This window comes from Procambarus clarkii, chromosome 11 (genome assembly GCF_040958095.1).
Source record: "Procambarus clarkii isolate CNS0578487 chromosome 11, FALCON_Pclarkii_2.0, whole genome shotgun sequence".
NCBI lineage: Eukaryota > Metazoa > Arthropoda > Malacostraca > Decapoda > Cambaridae > Procambarus > Procambarus clarkii.
The window spans coordinates 28,465,417-28,483,921 of NC_091160.1; the positions used below are offsets into that span (position 1 = coordinate 28,465,417).

At 45.0% G+C, this 18,505-nt stretch overlaps 2 protein-coding genes across 2 annotated transcripts in view; both read right to left on the reverse strand.

Annotated features, from left to right (window-relative positions):
• LOC123751042 (nephrin) overlaps positions 1–18,154 on the reverse strand; it is a 744,040-nt gene extending 725,886 nt beyond the window's left edge. Inside the window, exon 1 of the mRNA XM_069322448.1 lies at positions 17,888–18,154. The gene's annotated coding sequence lies outside the window, so the exon portion shown is untranslated. The remainder of the gene's footprint in view (positions 1–17,887) is intronic.
• On the reverse strand, positions 13,018–13,452 carry LOC138363623 (uncharacterized). The gene has a single exon (XM_069322989.1). It carries the CDS (start codon positions 13,450–13,452, stop codon positions 13,018–13,020), a length of 435 nt encoding a protein of 144 aa, XP_069179090.1.
• Positions 18,155–18,505: the final 351 nt, after the last annotated feature.

Consider the following 18,505-nt stretch of genomic DNA (forward strand, 5'->3'; position numbering starts at 1 on the left):
CCTTCCCTAGGACCTCGTAAGTCGTTATCATGTCTCCGCACTACAGGTTCTTCTCCGGCTGGAAAAGGTTCAGTTCGGCCCGCTGGTATATGTTCAATCTCCATAGCTTATATACTGCCAGAGCATAAGACGACATCACGGGCAAGAGTGATTGGCAATATTTCTCACTCAGTTCCAGAGTGATGGGTAAAATTCGTGCCCAGAATCGACGGGGGAATTGATTGATTGATTGATTGAGTCCCACCATACTGCCGGGATGACGGATGGGGGTCAAGGATTGATTAAACCACGCTTTACTGACAGGATCGTGGCTTGAATCACGGTTTCCAAGGGATTGGGTTGGATTGAGGCACTCTACACAGCAGGGATTGGGAGAGGAATGGGATGAAAGTGGAGTGGTAAGAGGGGGAGGGGAATGGGATACTCTTCCACAACCCGTGCGGAACGTGATGTTCCGCGGATCCAACCCTTTTAGCCCAGTGGTTGAAGAGCAATTACTAGCCTATGTGCGAGTAAGAGACCCCAAACACCAATTTGAATATCCCTCTCTCTCTCCCTCTCTCCTTCTCTCTCTCTCCCTCTCTCCTTCTCTCTCTCTCCCTCTCTCTCTGTCCGTGTCACTCTCAGAGAGAGAGAGAGAGAGAGAGAGAGAGAGAGAGAGAGAGAGAGAGAGAGAGAGGGAGAGAGAGAGAGAGAGAGAGAGAGAGAGAGGGAGAGAGAGAGAGAGAGAGAGAGAGAGAGAGAGAGAGAGAGAGAGAGAGAGAGAGAGAGAGAGAGGGAGAGAGAGAGAGAGAGAGAGAGAGAGAGAGAGAGAGAGAGAGAGAGAGAGAGAGAGAGAGAGAGAATTTATAGAATTAGATTTCAAGCAGATTAAGATAAGATAAACAGCCTTGGTTGTTAAACGCATGCCAGCATCCATGACACTGCATGACTGACGAGTGTGGTGACAACACTGACCAGTAGAGCGGGACCAGTGAACACGACGGACACGGCCACCAGTAGAGCGGGACCAGTCAACACGACGGACACGGTCACCAGTAGAGCGGGACCAGTCAACACGACGGACACGGCCACCAGTAGAGCGGGACCAGTGAACACGACGGACACGGCCACCAGTAGAGCGGGACCAGTCAACACGACGGACACGGCCACCAGTAGAGCGGGACCAGTCAACACGACGGACACGGCCACCAGTAGAGCGGGACCAGTCAACACGACGGACACGGCCACCAGTAGAGCGGGACCAGTCAACACGACGGACACGGTCACCAGTAGAGCAGGACCAGTGAACACGACGGACACGGCCACCAGTAGAGCAGGACCAGTCAACACGACGGACACGGCCACCAGTAGAGCAGGACCAGTCAACACGACGGACACGGCCACCAGTAGAGCAGGACCAGTCAACACGACGGACACGGTCACCAGTAGAGCAGGACCAGTCAACACGACGGACACGGTCACCAGTAGAGCAGGACCAGTCAACACGACGGACACGGTCACCAGTAGAGCAGGACCAGTCAACACGACGGACACGGCCACCAGTAGAGCAGGACCAGTCAACACGACGGACACGGCCACCAGTAGAGCGGGACCAGTCAACACGACGGACACGGTCACCACACAATGGTCCACAACACCTGCGGAAACGCTCAACATTTTGCCCAACAAAAGACCACATCGAACGGTCTCATAAATTGGCTGAAGGCCCCTGCGACCTTCAACCTACCACGACACACGGGGTCTGACCACGACACACGGGGTCAGACCACGACACACGGGGGTCAGACCACGACACACGGGGTCAGACCACGACACACGGGGGTCAGACCACGACACACGGGGTCAGACCACGACACACGGGGTCAGACTACGACACACGGGGTCAGACCACGACACACGGGGTCAGAACACGACACACGGGGTCAGAACACGACACACGGGGTCAGAACACGACACACGGGGTCTGTCCACGACACACGGGGTCTGTCCACGACACACGGGGTCAGACCACGACACACGGGGGTCAGACCACGACACACGGGGTCAGACCACGACACACGGGGGTCAGCCCACGACACACGGGGTCAGCCCACGACACACGGGGTCAGACCACGACACACGGGGTCAGACTACGACACACGGGGTCAGACCACGACACACGGTGTCAGACCACGACACACGGGGTCAGACCACGACACACGGGATCAGACCACGACACACGGGGTCAGACTACGACACACGGGGTCAGATCACGACACACGGGGGTCAGACTACGACACACGGGGTCAGACCACGACACACGGGGTCAGACCACGACACACGGGATCAGACCACGACACACGGGGTCAGATCACGACACACGGGGGTCAGACTACGACACACGGGGTCAGACCACGACACACGGGGGTCAGACTACGACACACGGGGTCAGACCACGACACACGGGGGTCAGACCACGACACACGGGGTCAGACCACGACACACGGGGTCAGACCACGACACACGGGGTCAGCCCACGACACACGGGGTCAGCCCACGACACACGGGGTCAGACCACGACACACGGGGTCAGACCACGACACACGGGGTCAGACCACGACACACGGGATCAGACCACGACACACGGGATCAGACCACGACACACGGGGTCAGATCACGACACACGGTGTCAGCCCACGACACACGGGGTCAGACCACGACACACGGGGTCAGACCACGACACACGGGGTCAGACCACGACACACGGGGTCAGACCACGACACACGGGGTCAGACCACGACACACGGTGTCAGACCACGACACACGGGGTCAGACCACGACACACGGGATCAGACCACGACACACGGGGTCAGATCACGACACACGGGGGTCAGACTACGACACACGGGGTCAGACCACGACACACGGGGTCAGACCACGACACACGGGATCAGACCACGACACACGGGGGTCAGACCACGACACACGGGGTCAGACCACGACACACGGGGTCAGACCACGACACACGGGGTCAGACCACGCCAGAAACCATTGCGTGCCGGGGGACTGATAAAGAAGTAGCGAAAATCAAACAGACATTTAAGACTAAGTACCTCTATATAAATAAAGCTCACACTTGAGGGTTATTATTCTCCTGCACATAAAGCCAACTAGACTTTCAGTCACACAAGCACAAAACAGTAAAATTATTCATCTGGTAGATGCATATATTGTAAAAAAAAAAGTCACTTAAAAATTAACCGGAGATTTAAGCTTAATGTAAATATTAATTAAATATGCCTAATATTTCTATAATGAAATTAAATGTTACGTGAGGAGCAATTCAGTACAACGGGATCGTGTGCATTCATTAACTACAACCACAGTCATTAACATCATTTACAATCTATTTTCGTACACACACACACACACACACACACACACACACACACACACAATCACACACATATATATATATATATATATATATATATATATATATATATATATATATATATATATATATATTTATTTATTTATTACTTGAAAAATAAAAAATAATGATCGTGGAATTATTATTAACAAGAGAGGTCGGAACAGCGAGCATAGTGCTCTTTACAGAGTTCCACAACACGCAACTCTAAGCTGGGTATTAGCCTTATTACCTGACCTCTTGGGTCTTAGGTCTTATTAGGCCCGCTCTTGGGTATTATTACTCGTGTTCCAATATTGTGCTGGGTCTCCCCTTTATTCTGCCCCTTTAGACTTGTGTCCTTATTATCTAATGGAAATTTTAAACAAGAACGGAAACCAGTCGGATTATTCAGCATCGCGTTTCCCCTAGAACATAATCCACGCATCGATTTACATCCGAGTCCACCCCTACCCTCCCCGAAGGCGCATCTGACTTCACCTGGTCGTACGGAGTGAAGATGCCCAGTAGCTCCACATCTGGGATTCGAACCCAGGCGCACTCACGAATCATCAGATCCCTGGATTACAGTGTGCCCCAAACCCATACTGGTAGGCTAACTCTATTTCCTTGTGTTTTAGGCCTGCAAAAAGGGTCTTGATTAGGCCACAGATTACATGCATATCTTTGTTTTTCAATTCGCTAGATTTGTAGCCTTAGGCATAAGGTATGCAAATTATTAGGATAAATTGATAAACTAGTGTGAGTTTGTTGCACTTGGAAGGGATATGATGATAAGTTTAGGGATATGAGGTCAAAGGAGCTTGAATATGATGACAAGGTTTAGAAAACGAGGTACAAGGAGCTAGGATATTATGACAAGGTTAGGGACTTGGTGACCCAGACCTCCAGAATCTGATGACATGATTGCTGGCATATGAGGACAAGGAGCTGGGGTATGAGGACAAGGAGCTGGGGTATGAGGACAAGGAGCTGGGGTATGATCGAGGACAAGGAGCTGGGGTATGAGGACAAGGAGCTGGGGTATGAGGACAAGGAGCTGGGATATGATCGAGGACAAGGAGCTGGGGTATGAGGACAAGGAGCTGGGGTATGAGGACAAGGAGCTGGGGTATGAGGACAAGGAGCTGGGATATGATCGAGGACAAGGAGCTGTGGTATGAGGACAAGGAGCTGGGGTATGAGAACAAGGAGCTGGGATATGATCGAGGACAAGGAGCTGGGGTATGAGGACAAGGAGCTGGGGTATGAGGACAAGGAGCTGGGATATGAGGACATGGAGCTGGGATATGAGGACAAGGAGCTGGGATATGAAGACAAAGAGCTGGGATATGATCGAGGACAAGGAGCTGGGGTATGAGGACAAGGAGCTGGGGTATGAGAACAAGGAGCTGGGATATGATCGAGGACAAGGAGCTGGGGTATGAGGACAAGGAGCTGGGGTATGAGAACAAGGAGCTGGGATATGATCGAGGACAAGGAGCTGGGGTATGAGGACAAGGAGCTGGGATATGAAGACATGGAGCTGGGATATGAGGACAAGGAGCTGGGATATGAAGACAAAGAGCTGGGTTTTGAGAAATCGGGGGTTAAAGGAACGTTGCCAAAAAAAAAAGCAAATGGACAGTCGTCCTATCGAACTCCGCCGATCCAGCGAGAACGCCCGCCCTCCGTCGTTCCTCCTGACTAGTCCATGAGGAACGACGAAACACGTGATGACGTTCCCGTGCAAGCCTCGCAGCTGTCGCGAGGTAAACAGATGTCCAGGGTAAACACACTCCCAGGCCTGCAGCTCCCACTAATACAGAATAACAGGTAATTGCCTGCTGTTAAAATGTTTACACAGTCCTCGCCGGAATCCCCGTATTTGTTCTCATATTGCAGGTTCGTAAAAGTTCTCGTGAAAAAGGCTTTAGCGCTGGCAGCATGATGATGATTACGAAAGAAGGAGTAATACAACTGCAACTTCAAAATCCACATTGAATCTGATAATATATGCAGTTCTGGAAAATCTAATAGATTTTCCAGATTCGAAAACGTTTAAATATCTTAAAGCATTGCATCTAAGAGGCGTGTACTCACCTACTTGTGTTGCGGGGGTTGAGCTCTGGCTCTTTGGTCCCGCCTCTCAACTGTCAATCACCTGATGTACAGGTTCCTGAACCTATTGGGCACTATCATATCTTCACTTGAAACTGCTTATGGAGTCTACCTCCGCCACATCCCTCCCATTCCATTTGTCTATTACTCTGACACTAACAAAATTCTTTCTAATATCTCTATGGCTCATTTGGGCACACAATTTCCGCCTGAGTCCCCTAGTGCGTGTGCCCTTTGTGTTAAATAGTCTACTATTTATATTTTAATTTATATTTTATATATGGTCTTTATTTACCCAATCAATTCCTTTGAGAATCTTGTATGTGGTGATCATGTCCCACGGGGTCAGCCGTTTTCCAGCGACGTGAGGTTTAATTCCCGTAGTCTCTCCTCGTTGCTCATACCTATCAATTCGGGTACTAGTATGGTGGTAAGCCTTTGAACCTTTTCCCGTTTAGTCTTATGCTTGACTAGATATGGACTCCATGCTGCAGCCGCATTCTCCAGGATTGGTCTGACATATGTGGTATACAAAGTTCTGAATTATATCTTACACAAGTCTCTGAAGGCCGTTCTTATGTTGCCCAACCTGGCATATGCCGCTGATATTATCCTCTCGATATGGGCTGCAGGGGACAGGTCTGGCGTGATATCAACCCCCAGGTCTATCTCTCTCTCTGACTCTTGACGAATTTCATCTCCCAAATGATACCTTGTATCTGGTCTCCTGCTCCCTACATCTATCTTCATTACATTTGCTGGGGTTAAACTCTTAAAAACCTTTTGTTCGACTATTTCTTCAGCTTGTCCAGGTTTTCTTGAAGCCTAAAGCTGTCCTCCTCTGTCTTAATCCTTCTCGTAATTTTGTCGTCGTCAGCAAACATTGAGAGGACAGTGTCTATACCCTCTGGGATATCATTTACGTATAACAGAAAAAGGATAGGACCGAATACAGAGCCCTGTGGGACTCCACTGGCGATTTCTCGCCATTCTAAGGTTTCAGCCCTCATTGTCACTCTCTGCTTCCTATTACTTAGGTACTCCTTAATCCACTGGAGCACCTTACCAGTTATTCCTGCCTGTTTTTCCAGCTCAAGAATCAGCCTTTTATGGGGATGCAGTCGGTGCAGCCGCCCAGATGCAGAAAATGCAATCCGCCCAGCCCTCTCTATCTTGCTTAATCTTTGTCACCTGATCGTAAAATTCTATTAGGCAAGTAATCCACCATTTACCCTACCTTGTGTGTGTGTGTGTGTTCACCTAGTTTTATTCACCTAGTTGTGCTTGCGGAAGTTGAGCTCTGCTCTTTCGGCCCGCCTCTCAACTGTCAATCAATCAACTGTAACTAACAACAATTTTTTATTCTTCACACACACACACACACACACACACACACAGGAAGCAGCCCGTAGCAGCTGTCTAACTCCCAGGTACCTACTTACTGCTAGGTAACAGTAGCATCAGGGTGAAGGAACCTCTGCCCATTTGTTTTTCCGCCGGTTGCCGTGATCGAACCCTGGTCCCTGGGTCCACGAGTCTAGAGCGCTGTCCACTCAGCCAGCCAGCTCCGTGTGTAAGTGTATATGTATGTTTGTGTGTGTGTGCGTGTGAATCTTTTTATTAGGCTCATATATTCAGAGAAGCAAGGCGCCCAGATATTCTTTCCCAAACACCACTGAAATAAAATTTACATATATAGAATTCCAACGCGTCTGCCTTTGCAAACTTCGCGCGAAAGGAATTGTATTCCATTATCCAGTACTTCGCCATATTTACTGTGCGCCGAATTCACTTTCGATATTATAAGGTAGACTAACGTGCTTGCTCTCAGGTAGCCTAATGTGCTTGCTCTCAGGTAGCCTAATGTGCTTGCTCTCAGGTAGCCTAATGTGCTTACTCTCAGTTAGCCTAATGTGCTTGCTCTCAGGTAGCCTAATGTGCTTACTCTCAGTTAGCCTAATGTGCTTGCTCTCAGGTAGCCTAATGTGCTTGATATCAGGTAGCCTAATGTGCTTGATATCAGGTAGCCTAATGTGCTTGCTCTCAGGTAGCCTAATGTGCTTGATATCAGGTAGCCTAATGTGCTTGCTCTCAGGTAGCCTAATGTGCTTGATATCAGGTAGCCTAATGTGCTTACTCTCAGTTAGCCTAATGTGCTTGCTCTCAGGTAGCCTAATGTGCTTGATATCAGGTAGCCTAATGTGCTTGATATCAGGTAGCCTAATGTGCTTGCTCTCAGGTAGCCTAATGTGCTTGATATCAGGTAGCCTAATGTGCTTGCTCTCAGGTAGCCTAATGTGCTTGATATCAGGTAGCCTAATGTGCTTGCTCTCAGGTAGCCTAATGTGCTTGATATCAGGTAGCCTAATGTGCTTGCTCTCAGGTAGCCTAATGTGCTTGATATCAGGTAGCCTAATGTGCTTGCTCTCAGGTAGCCTAATGTGCTTGCTCTCAGGTAGCCTAATGTGCTTGATATCAGGTAGCCTAATGTGCTTGCTCTCAGGTAGCATAATGTGCTTGCTCTCAGGTAGACTACTATACTTGCTATAAGGGAGCATACTGTGCTTGCGATCATGTAGCCTAATGTACTCACCTAATTGTGCTTGCGGGGGTTGAGCTTTGGCTCTTTGGTCCCGCCTCTCAACTGTCAATCAACTGGTGTACAGATTCCTGAGCCTACTGGGCTCTATCATATCTATATTTGAAACTGTGTATGGAGTCAGCCTCCACCACATCACTTCCTAGTGCATTCCATTTATTAACTACTCTGACACTGAAAAAATTCTTTCTAACGTCTCTGTGGCTCATCTGGGTACTAAGTTTCCACCTGTGTCCCCTTGTTCGTGTCCCACCCGTGCTGAAGAGTTTGTCTTTGTCCAACCTGTCAATTCCCCTGAGAATTTTGTAGGTGGTTATCATGTCTCCCCTTACTCTTCTGTTTTCCAGGGATGTGAGGTTCAGCTCCTTTAGCATTTCCTCGTAGCTCAATCCTCTCAGTTCCGGGACGAGCCTGGTGGCATACCGCTGAATCTTCTCTAACTTTGTCTTGTGTTTAACTAGATATGGACTCCAGGCTGGAGCTGCATACTCCAGGATTGGTCTTACATAAGTGGTATACAGGGTTCTGAAAGAATCCTTACACAAGTTTCTGAAGGCAGTTCTTATGTTGGCCAGTCTAGCATATGCCGCTGATGATATTCTTTTGATGTGGGCTGCATAATGTGCTTGCTATCAGGTAGCCTAGTGTGCTTGCTATCAGGTAGCCTATTGTGCTTGCTATCAAGTAGCCTAATGTGCTTCCAATTAGGTAGCTTAGTGTGCTTGCTATCAGGAAGCCTAGTGTGCTTGCTATCAGGTAGCCTATTGTGTTTGCTGTAAGATAGCCTAGTGTGCTTGCTATCAGGAAGCCTATTATGCTTGCTATCAGATAGTTCATTGTGCTTGCGATCAGGTAGCCTCATGTGCTTGCAATCAGGTAGTCTTGTGTGCTTGCAATCAGGTAGTCTTGTGTGCTTGCTATCCGGTAGTCTAGTGTGCTTGCTATCAGGAAGCCTATTGTGCTTGCTGTCAGATAGTTCATTGTGCTTGCAGTCAGGTAGTCTTGTGTCCTTGCAATCAAGTAGTCTTGTGTACTTGCTATCCGGTAGTCTAGTGTGCTTGCTATCTGGAAGCCTATTGTGCTTGCTATCAGGTAGTTTATTGTGCTTGCAATCAGGTAGTCTTGTGTGCTTGCAACCAGATAGTCTTGTGTGCTTGATATCAGGAAGCCTATTGTGCTTGCTATTAGGGAGTCTAGTGTGCTTGCTATAAGGTAGCCTAGTGTGCTTGTTATCAGGTAGCCTAGTGTGCTTGTTATCAGGTAGCCTAGTTTGCTTGTTATCAGGGAGCCTAGTGTCCTTGTTATCAGGGAGCCTAGTGTCCTTGTTATCAGGGAGCATAGTGTGCTTGCTATCAGTTACCCTAATGTGCTTGCAATGAGGTAGCTTAGCGTGCTTGCAATGAGGTAGCTTAGCGTGCTTGCAATCAGGTAGCCTAATGTGCTTCCTGTCAGGTAGCCTAGTGTGCTTGCTATAATTTAGCCTATTGTGCTTGCTATCAGGTAGCCTATTATGCTTGCTATCAGGTAGCATAGTGTGCTTGCTATCAGGAAGCCCATTGTGCTTGCTATCAGGTAGCCTATTATGTTTGCTATCAGGTAGCATAGTGCCCTTGCTATCAGGAAGCCCATTGTGCTTGCTATCAGGTAGCCTATTATGCTTGCTATCAGGTAGCATAGTGCGCTTGCTATCAGGAAGCCCATTGTGCTTGCTATCAGGTAGCCTAGTGTGCTTGCCATCAGGTAGCATTGCGTGCTTTCCTTCGCTTGCTACCGGGGGCTGAAGGATTTACATAGGCAAGCAGGCTATGCGTGACAGGAGATACCAGTGTTTGGGTTATTCAGAGTGATTAGCCACGAGTCACTAACGTGCAGTAGTGTACCTGGTATTTACCTGTAATTAATATTAATTTTGATACGTAAGGTAAGATATACTGCCTAATATATATATATATATATATATATATATATATATATATATATATATATATATATATATATATATATATATATATATATATATATATATATTGGTGTATACTGGCAGCAGGTTTTCTTTCAAACATGTTTCATTGAATATGACCGCATATTCTGTATTTATTATTTTCTGGTTTAGGGCTTCTATCCCTCTAACTATTTTCTTAGCATCAGGGCTTAATTGAAATAGGAGTTCTCCAAAACTCATTTTCGTACTTTTATGGTGAAGAAAAGAAGTGATTTACTATAGAGTGTATTACACTTATTTGTATAATTTGCACGACGTTTCGAACCTCCATGGTTCATTCTCAAGTGAACAGATCTTACAATACTAGTTGATTTTATACCCGCATTAGGTCAGGTGATAATACAATGAAGGTGAAAACATGGGGGGATACATAAGGGATAAACATAGGGGCTGCAGAAGGCTTATTGGCCCATACGAGGCATCTCCTATCTAAACACAAAGATTAATCCAGTGTAACTGGCCTGTTATGTTGAACAGTGTCTTCTGTGTTGGCATCGTTATGTTCTGGTCTTGTCCTTACTCTCATGGTGGGTAGAGTAAATAGTTCCGTGATTTGGGTGTTCATGGTAGGTTGTTCTATTCTTATGTGAATTGCTTCAAGAATTTGTAATCTTCTTGCATCTTGGGTTTTGTCTATTATACAAGTATTTTTGTTCAACATTTCTCTTGTTGGAGTAATGTCATGGGCTTGTCTCATGTGATTCCTAGGGGCACCGGATTGAAGATGGCATGTCAAACGCCTCGTCAGCTTGGTCGACGTCATACCTATGTACTTAGATTGAAGGTTACATCCTTCGTGGGGGCAAGTGTACATGTATACAACGCTTGACTGCTGTAGAGGGTTCTCCGTCGGCTTCGGGCTGTTTTTGATAAGGAGTTCGGAAGTCTTCTTGGTTTTGTAGAATATTATCAGGTTTATGTTTTGGTTAGGAGTAATGCTTTTTACTCCATTACGGATTATTTCTTTCATTATTCTTTCCTCTTTTATAAGTTCACTGTGCATGGTTGATTTGTAATATAATTTTATTGGAGGTATTGTGGTTTCTGTTCTAGGTTCAGGATTATACCAACGGTCCAAGTGTCTTCTTATAGCAGCGTTTATTTCCGCGTTGCTATATCCGTTGTTCACCAATACCTGAGTTACTCATCCAAACTCTCTACTCACGTTGCTCCATTCAGAGCAGTGGATAAGCACTCGACGAATATAAGCATTGAGAACACTGGCTTTGTATCTTTGGGGGCACTCACTTCTACCGTTCAGGCATAATCCTATGTTGATAGGCTTGGTATATACGTTGATGCTTAAAGAGTTTCCTGTTTTTGTTATTAGTACATCCAAGAATGGCAGACTGTTATTTTTACTATTTTCATGTGTAAATCGGAGTACTGACTCTCTCTCTAGATGGCTTTTTAGATCAATTAGTTCATCTGAGTCTTTTACTATTACGAATATGTCATCTACATAACGGCAATATACAGTTGGTTTTTGTCTGCTACTGAAGACTCTGTCTTCGATGGTTTCCATAAAAAAAAATTAGCAAATAAAACTCCTAAGGGGGAGCCCATTGCTACTCCGTCTATTTGTAAATACATGTCTCCTTGTGGACTGATGAATGGGGCTTCCTTTGTACATGCTTCGAGAAGACTCTTCAAGTGTGGCTCAGGTATGTCTAATTTGGGGGTGCTCTCGTCTCTGTATACTCTGTCCAGTATCATTCCTATGGTTGTGTCGACTGGGACGTTGGTAAATAAGGATTCAACGTCCAGGAAAGCAATGATTCCATCGGGCTGAGTAGATATGATTAATTCTAGGAAATCTACTGATGATTGTAGACTATACTTACTTGGAGTGTATGGAGTTAGGAGTTCATCGAGTCTTTTTGGAAGGTGATAAGATGGAGTTGGTATTTGGCTGATTATTGGGCGTAGTGGGTTACCTGGTTTGTGTGTCTTAACATTGCCGTAGGCATATCCTATACCATAGTCGCCTTGAAGTTTATTGAAATGCACACTACCTCTCTTTGCGTTGATTGCTGTAATTGTTTTGTTTACTTTCCGCTTAAGGTCTTCCAAAGGGTTCCTCGTGATTCGTTGAAATTTGTTGTCATCACTAAGGATGTCGCTAAATTTGTTCATGAATTCTTGGGTAGGAATCAATACATATGCTGCTGTCTTGACGGCTTTTCTTATTGTTACGTCTTTCAGATTTTTTAGTTGTTTTGCTGCTTCTTTGAGTCGTGGGGTTAAGATTGTAGATGAATATGTTCCTCGTTTTTTCCCCGCTTCTGCCAGTAGTTCAGCTTGAAGTGTGTCAGTGGTGATGACTTTTTTGTTGTCTTCTAGCTTATGGACGTCGTCCAGAAGCATTTCGATTTCCAGGCGTTTTTGATGCATCTTTGGTTTAGATATGAATTGACAATTTAGACCAAGATTTAAGAGGTCTCGTTGGTCCTGGGTAAGAACATAAGAAGTCAGGTTAATGTAGCCATCTTTAGGACGAGGGATCTTTAACTGTCCACCGTTTAGGGCTGTTAACTTTCGGAGTGTCTTTGTTTCTACACAAGTTTTATGTTGCTGTTTCAGGTTAATTAGTTCACTGTTGATGGTTTGCTTGAGTTGGATAGGGATGTCGTACTGGGTCCATTTGTTTAACAGATGCTCAGCCAGCTCTGTAAGGGTTTAGACGGCTTCCTTCTTCTTGTTTAGTTGATGACGTATGAGCTCTTGCCTATACCTATAGGTATGTGTCCTAAAGATGGCTACATTAACCTGACTTCTTATGATCTTACCCAGGACCAACGAGACCTCTTAAATCTTGGTCTAAATTGTCAATTCATATCTAAACCAAAGATGCATCAAAAACGCCTGGAAATCGAAATGCTTCTGGACGACATCCATAAGCTAGAAGACAACAAAAAAGTCATCACCACTGACACACTGAGTCATCACCACACCACTGAGAGCACGGTCAACGTAAGCGTTGATGACACTTCTCTTGTACCTGTCTGGGCAGTCACTATTGGAATTGAGGCACATTCCTGTGTTTGTTTCCTTAGCGTAGACTGCAGTGTGGAAGCCTCCATTCTTTTCCGTGCCTGTTACATCTAGAAAGAGCAGCTTCCCATCATTCTCCATCTCGTAAGTGAAACTTAACACCGAATTATGTTCGAATGCCTCCTTCAGCTGCTGCAGAGGTCTGACATCAGGTCCCTGCATAAAAATGTCGTCAAAATTCCTGAAGTATATGGTGGGTCTCAAGTCGATGTCAACTAGGACCCTATGCTCTATGGTACCCTTGTAGATGTTTGCAAACAAGACACCTAGGGGAGAACCCATGGCGACCCCATCTACTTGCTTATACATGTGCTTATCGGGACTCAAGAAGGGTGCCTCTATAATGCAGGCTTGGAGAAGCTTTCTTAGTATGTTTCAGGTATGTCAAGAGGAGTACAAACCGGTTCACGATACACTCTGTCCATTATCCTCTCGATTGTTTCATCCACAGGTACGTTGGTAAATAGCGACATCACATCCAAAGAGGCTCTTATCCCTGTAGCCCATGCTCCCTGAAGTAAGTCAACGAATTCCTTTTGAGACTTCAGGCTAAAGGCACAAGGCACATAAGGAGTCAGCAAGCAGTTGAGTAGCTTAGCCAGTCTGTTTGTGGGAGTGGGTATCTGGCTGATGATTAGCTGAAGTGGGTTTCCAGGCTTGTGGGTCTTGACATTCCCATACACATAATCAGGTTTTTATTCCCCGATAACTTTTGGCAGGTGGAGTCCGGATTTCTTGACGTTAACAGTTTCAATCAATCTGTTTACCCTCGTTTTCAATTCTGCTGTATTGTCCTTCATTACCCTTTGGAATTTAGTTTGGTCGGAGGGTATGAGGTTCATTTTTGCCAGATATTCGTCTTCTTTTAAGAATAACATATAACCAAGGAACATATAATCTCTTCTCACAACCAGACCAACACCAGAGAAATCTTAACAAGCAACACAGAAATCATCGATAGATACAGCGATAGCAGGAGACTCGACATCAGCGGGGCCCTACAAATCAAAAAGTAAACTTCAGCAATCAACAGCCAATTAACGCATAACTATATTCTACCCACTTCAAGACCCCGAACAAACATAGAAAAAGCAAGAGAAAATATAGACCAATAGGCCTTCTGTAGTTACTTTCATTCTTATGTTTTCAAATCCAATTTAAACTCATTGATTCGTGTTCTGTCACCTTACCCAAAAATATTTGTGTCATATCACCTCACCCAAAACGAATATAAGCATGAAATTATATGTATAAACCTGACTTTGAAAATGTAAGAAGCCCTTTCGAAACTCTTTTAGGCGTCAGACCATAAATAAAAAATGAGAAAATGAACTTAATATTTAATTTACCCCTGACAGTGAAGAAAAACGCATGCAATATTGAGAAGATTCGTGTCTGAATTCCACTTCTTAATGGACCGAAACGTCGCCGTTTCGACATTTTCTGATGTGTGGTTTGGCCACGACGTCTTCAGCGCCGTTATTGTGACTCATCGTCTGTATAAGGCGAATAGTATCTAGGTTTTCCCACTTGGCCCGTCTTTATGGACATGCAGGAACTGCCCGCCACAACACAAGGCGCTCAGAAATCAACAGCCTTTTGCTGGTTGTGTCATTCTCAAGAACATGACTCCATCAACGATCATTCAATCTTCCTGTAACACGCAAATAAAACACTGTCACTCAGCATGTAGTTAGCCGTCAAATCAAGATAACTGATTATATAAAGGCTCTGGTGCATAGTTTGCTGTATATAAAATTACTTGCATGGTTTTCTATTAACATTTAAGTATTTTCTTATTGTTTGATAAGCTCATCAAGTAAATGAGTTGAGAGGGACAGGCTTCAGATAAGCTGATGTGGGCTAATAGCTCTTAGCTTCCGATGAACCTAAAAGATATAACGGACTTCGTCATTCCCAATGATTCCAAAGCTTGGTTAAAAGAGAGAGTGAGGGAGAGTAAGGGAGAGTGAGGGAGAGGGAGAGAGAGAGAGTGTGAGAGAGAGAGAGACACACACACAAGTCAAGAGGAAGTATTACAAGCCTGGTTTGATAAAGTAGGTGAACGTAAGGGGAGTGAGCCTGGTCAACTGAAAACATAGGCAGAGTAAGCACCGCTTGAGGGGGCTACAGAAATGAGTGGCATTACTGGCTAGTATGTCAAGTTGAGAGGAAGATGAGGTGGTGTGAGCGTGAAGACATTAAAGCCAGCACAGTGGAAATTGTTAAGTCTAGGCAGCGTGAGTTGTGTCATGAAAACAGTAAATAATGAATGAAAATATGTTGGGGAGGTTAGGCGTGATTTATATGGCCAAGTATCCGCCAGACTGCGAGGTGCATACTTAAACATTTCAGACATATTGAACGAATGGATGATGGAAGACTTGTTAAGATATTATTTAAGGTAAAGTAAATGATTAGAAGAAAGCACTAAGTCTGACTATAAAGATAATTTGAATATGTAGGAGGAAGAGAGAAGAATCTCTAAGATAGAGGACAGTTGAAGACAGAAGTATGAACAGTAAAGGTGACACGGAAAGAGACGAGGCCTGGGTGGAAGTGGTCTGGACCTTGTATGAACACTAAGATTGCATGAACAAAAATATCTTTCAATGCGCCTGACAATGCCCAAACAGCCGGCCACCATCAAAGAGCAAGCAATTTCCACACACAACCGCCAGATTATCACCAGATAATATCCTGCCCAGCATCAGCGATATAATCAAGAGATTCAACGGCAATAGAAGATTAGACAGCGTCCAAACGCTACCTAGAAAACAGTTTCATTTAACTATTAGCAGCCACCTCACACTAAGGTTCGTTCTACCAATATCAAAACCAAGGCCTAATACTCAGCACACTGAACCACCCTTCACAGGAAAGCGAATAGAACCCTGCAGAAGTCCTGCTACACCTTACATAATGCCACACCTTACATAATGCCACACCTTACTTAATAATGCCACACCTTACTTAATAATGCCACACCTTACTTAATAATGCCACACCTTACTTAATCTCATCCTTCTTGGTTATACAGTCGGCTTGTTACGCTAACTTTGTCTCCACTTCATCTCTGCCTTAGAGAATGTTGACAGGTTCAAGGAAACGCATCACTTAGTCATTCTATATAAAATAGTAAACATGAACTCTGCAGAATTAATTTTTGAACTTAATCTCATGAGAAGAAGAACATAAGAAATGGCTACTGAAAAGTGACTTTAAAATCTAAGTTACAAATATTTGGCTCAATTCAACTTATTTCAAATTAATATCGCCTGAGAAGAGACATTAAACAGTCAGGTTTCGAACACTGGGCATCGAACTTTGCCCGTTAGCTCTCTGTTCTCCCAGAAGTAGTAGTATAATGTTTATTGAGCACCACGACCCTCCTGTGAGCGGTATAGTGGGAAAAGGTTACCGAGGCTCGTATTGCGCTCAGGAACGCAACTCCAATACCACAGTTTAGCTACGCAAAAATAACAGCACTGAATGAGCGCGTTCCAACGCGTAGCAACATAGACGTAACTGTAAATGGAGATAAAGGTTGATAAATTTAAATCGTGATCCTAGGCAAACTATAGTTGGCAAAGGATTTGTTCGTTTAGTTGGTAGAGGCTTAAGATTAGCCTTTTAGGAATAGGGGGGGGGGAGTGTTCTAAGTCGACTAACAAGACACCCTCACCCCCCCCCCCTCCCCCGAGGTCATCTGCTCCTGTACACTGATCCTGTGTGTACCTCCCACCCGCGTGTACAGCTGTGTGGGTGTGTGTATCATCGTATCTCAGCATATAAATATATGAGTAAAACACAGGCCTAAATATTTTTTTTTTCGGAGGGGAGTGGGGGGGGGGAGGCTTAAGGCCTATTAACCCCGGGAGGAGGTCACAAGGATCACTAAAATAGCTGATATTGACCATCCAGCGAGCAAACACAAGTCCTGGCTTCAAGTCCAGGCCTCAAGTTTAGCTCTCTAAAGTACATACGCACGTACACGCACAGGGTACGCACGGGTACGTACGTACACGTACGTACACGCACGGGTACGCACGTACTCGCACCACGGGTACGCACAAAAATATTGACAGATGCAGATATATGGGCAGATGAAGAGATGTAGACAGACGCAGAAATATAGGCAGACATATATATAGACAGGCAATAGATACACAATTATAGGCAGATATATTGAAAGAGATAAATACAGATATATGCATGGAAGATATAGATAGATATTGTAACATAAATAGACAGAGATATAGATAGATACAAACATGCGATTTGGAAAGAGATACTAACAGTGATATAGACATAGATACTAACAATGATATAGAAAAATAATACAGAATGACTGATACTGAGAGCGATATAGACACATATACTGACAGAGACATATACACAGATACAGGCTCCCATAGACAGATCTATACACAGACACAGACATAGTCACACATACAGGTATTGACGTACAGTTTGTCAAGACATTGCAGGACACCATACGTAAGAATGAATGGGAATATATTGAGACATCATCCTTTTTCCCCTCAAATAAAATATGTTCAGTAATTCCAATTGAAATCCAGAGGAAAGCACCATTTAATTTACAATACGCTGTAGGCTGGGAGTTATAAAAGTAGGGGACTTACTTCTTGGAGATATATACACATTATATAATAGAGAGATAGAGGTAAATTTGAGTCATGAATTGATTACTTACCAAATTGTGGTAAGAAAACAGAATTTGTAGTCACTTTTAAACAGAGTAGATCAATTAAAAAAATAATCGAAATTTCATTTATATCATAATCCAAGAGGACACATACACTTCGGATTTAACAGTAATAGTAATACCAGCAATCACCATTCTCTTGTTTCTGAACTACACATTTTGCTCCGTGAGATTTATGTTTACTAGGAAAAAACGAAAAAAAAAGTTTCCAGACGAGAGCTCACAGCAGGAAGGAAACCGCGCGCGTGCACTCCCCAAAAGGTCTCATAGAGAACTGACTGCTGCTCGTCTTTCCCGGCCTGGACGGGGCCCGCTATCGAGCGTAATTTAGACTTCGACCGACCTCTGCAGTTTTGGGTGGAACGTCTTCGCATATTGTTGGAACACACAGCGTTTGTGTGTGTGTGTGTGTGTGTGTGTGTGTGTGTGTGTGTGTGTGTGTGTGTGTGTGCGTGTGTGTGTGTGTGTGTGTGTGTATGTGTGTATTCATCTAGTTGTGTTTACGGGGGATGAGCTTTGCTCTTTCGGCCCGCCTCTCAACTCTCAATCAACTGTTTACTATTTTTTTTTCCCACAACACACACACACACCCCAGGAAGCAGCCCG

Coding starts and splice junctions, on each gene's coding strand:
- LOC138363623 (XM_069322989.1), bottom strand. CDS start 13,452: ATGGGTTCTCCCCTAGGTGTCTTGTTTGCAAACATCTACAAGGGTACC.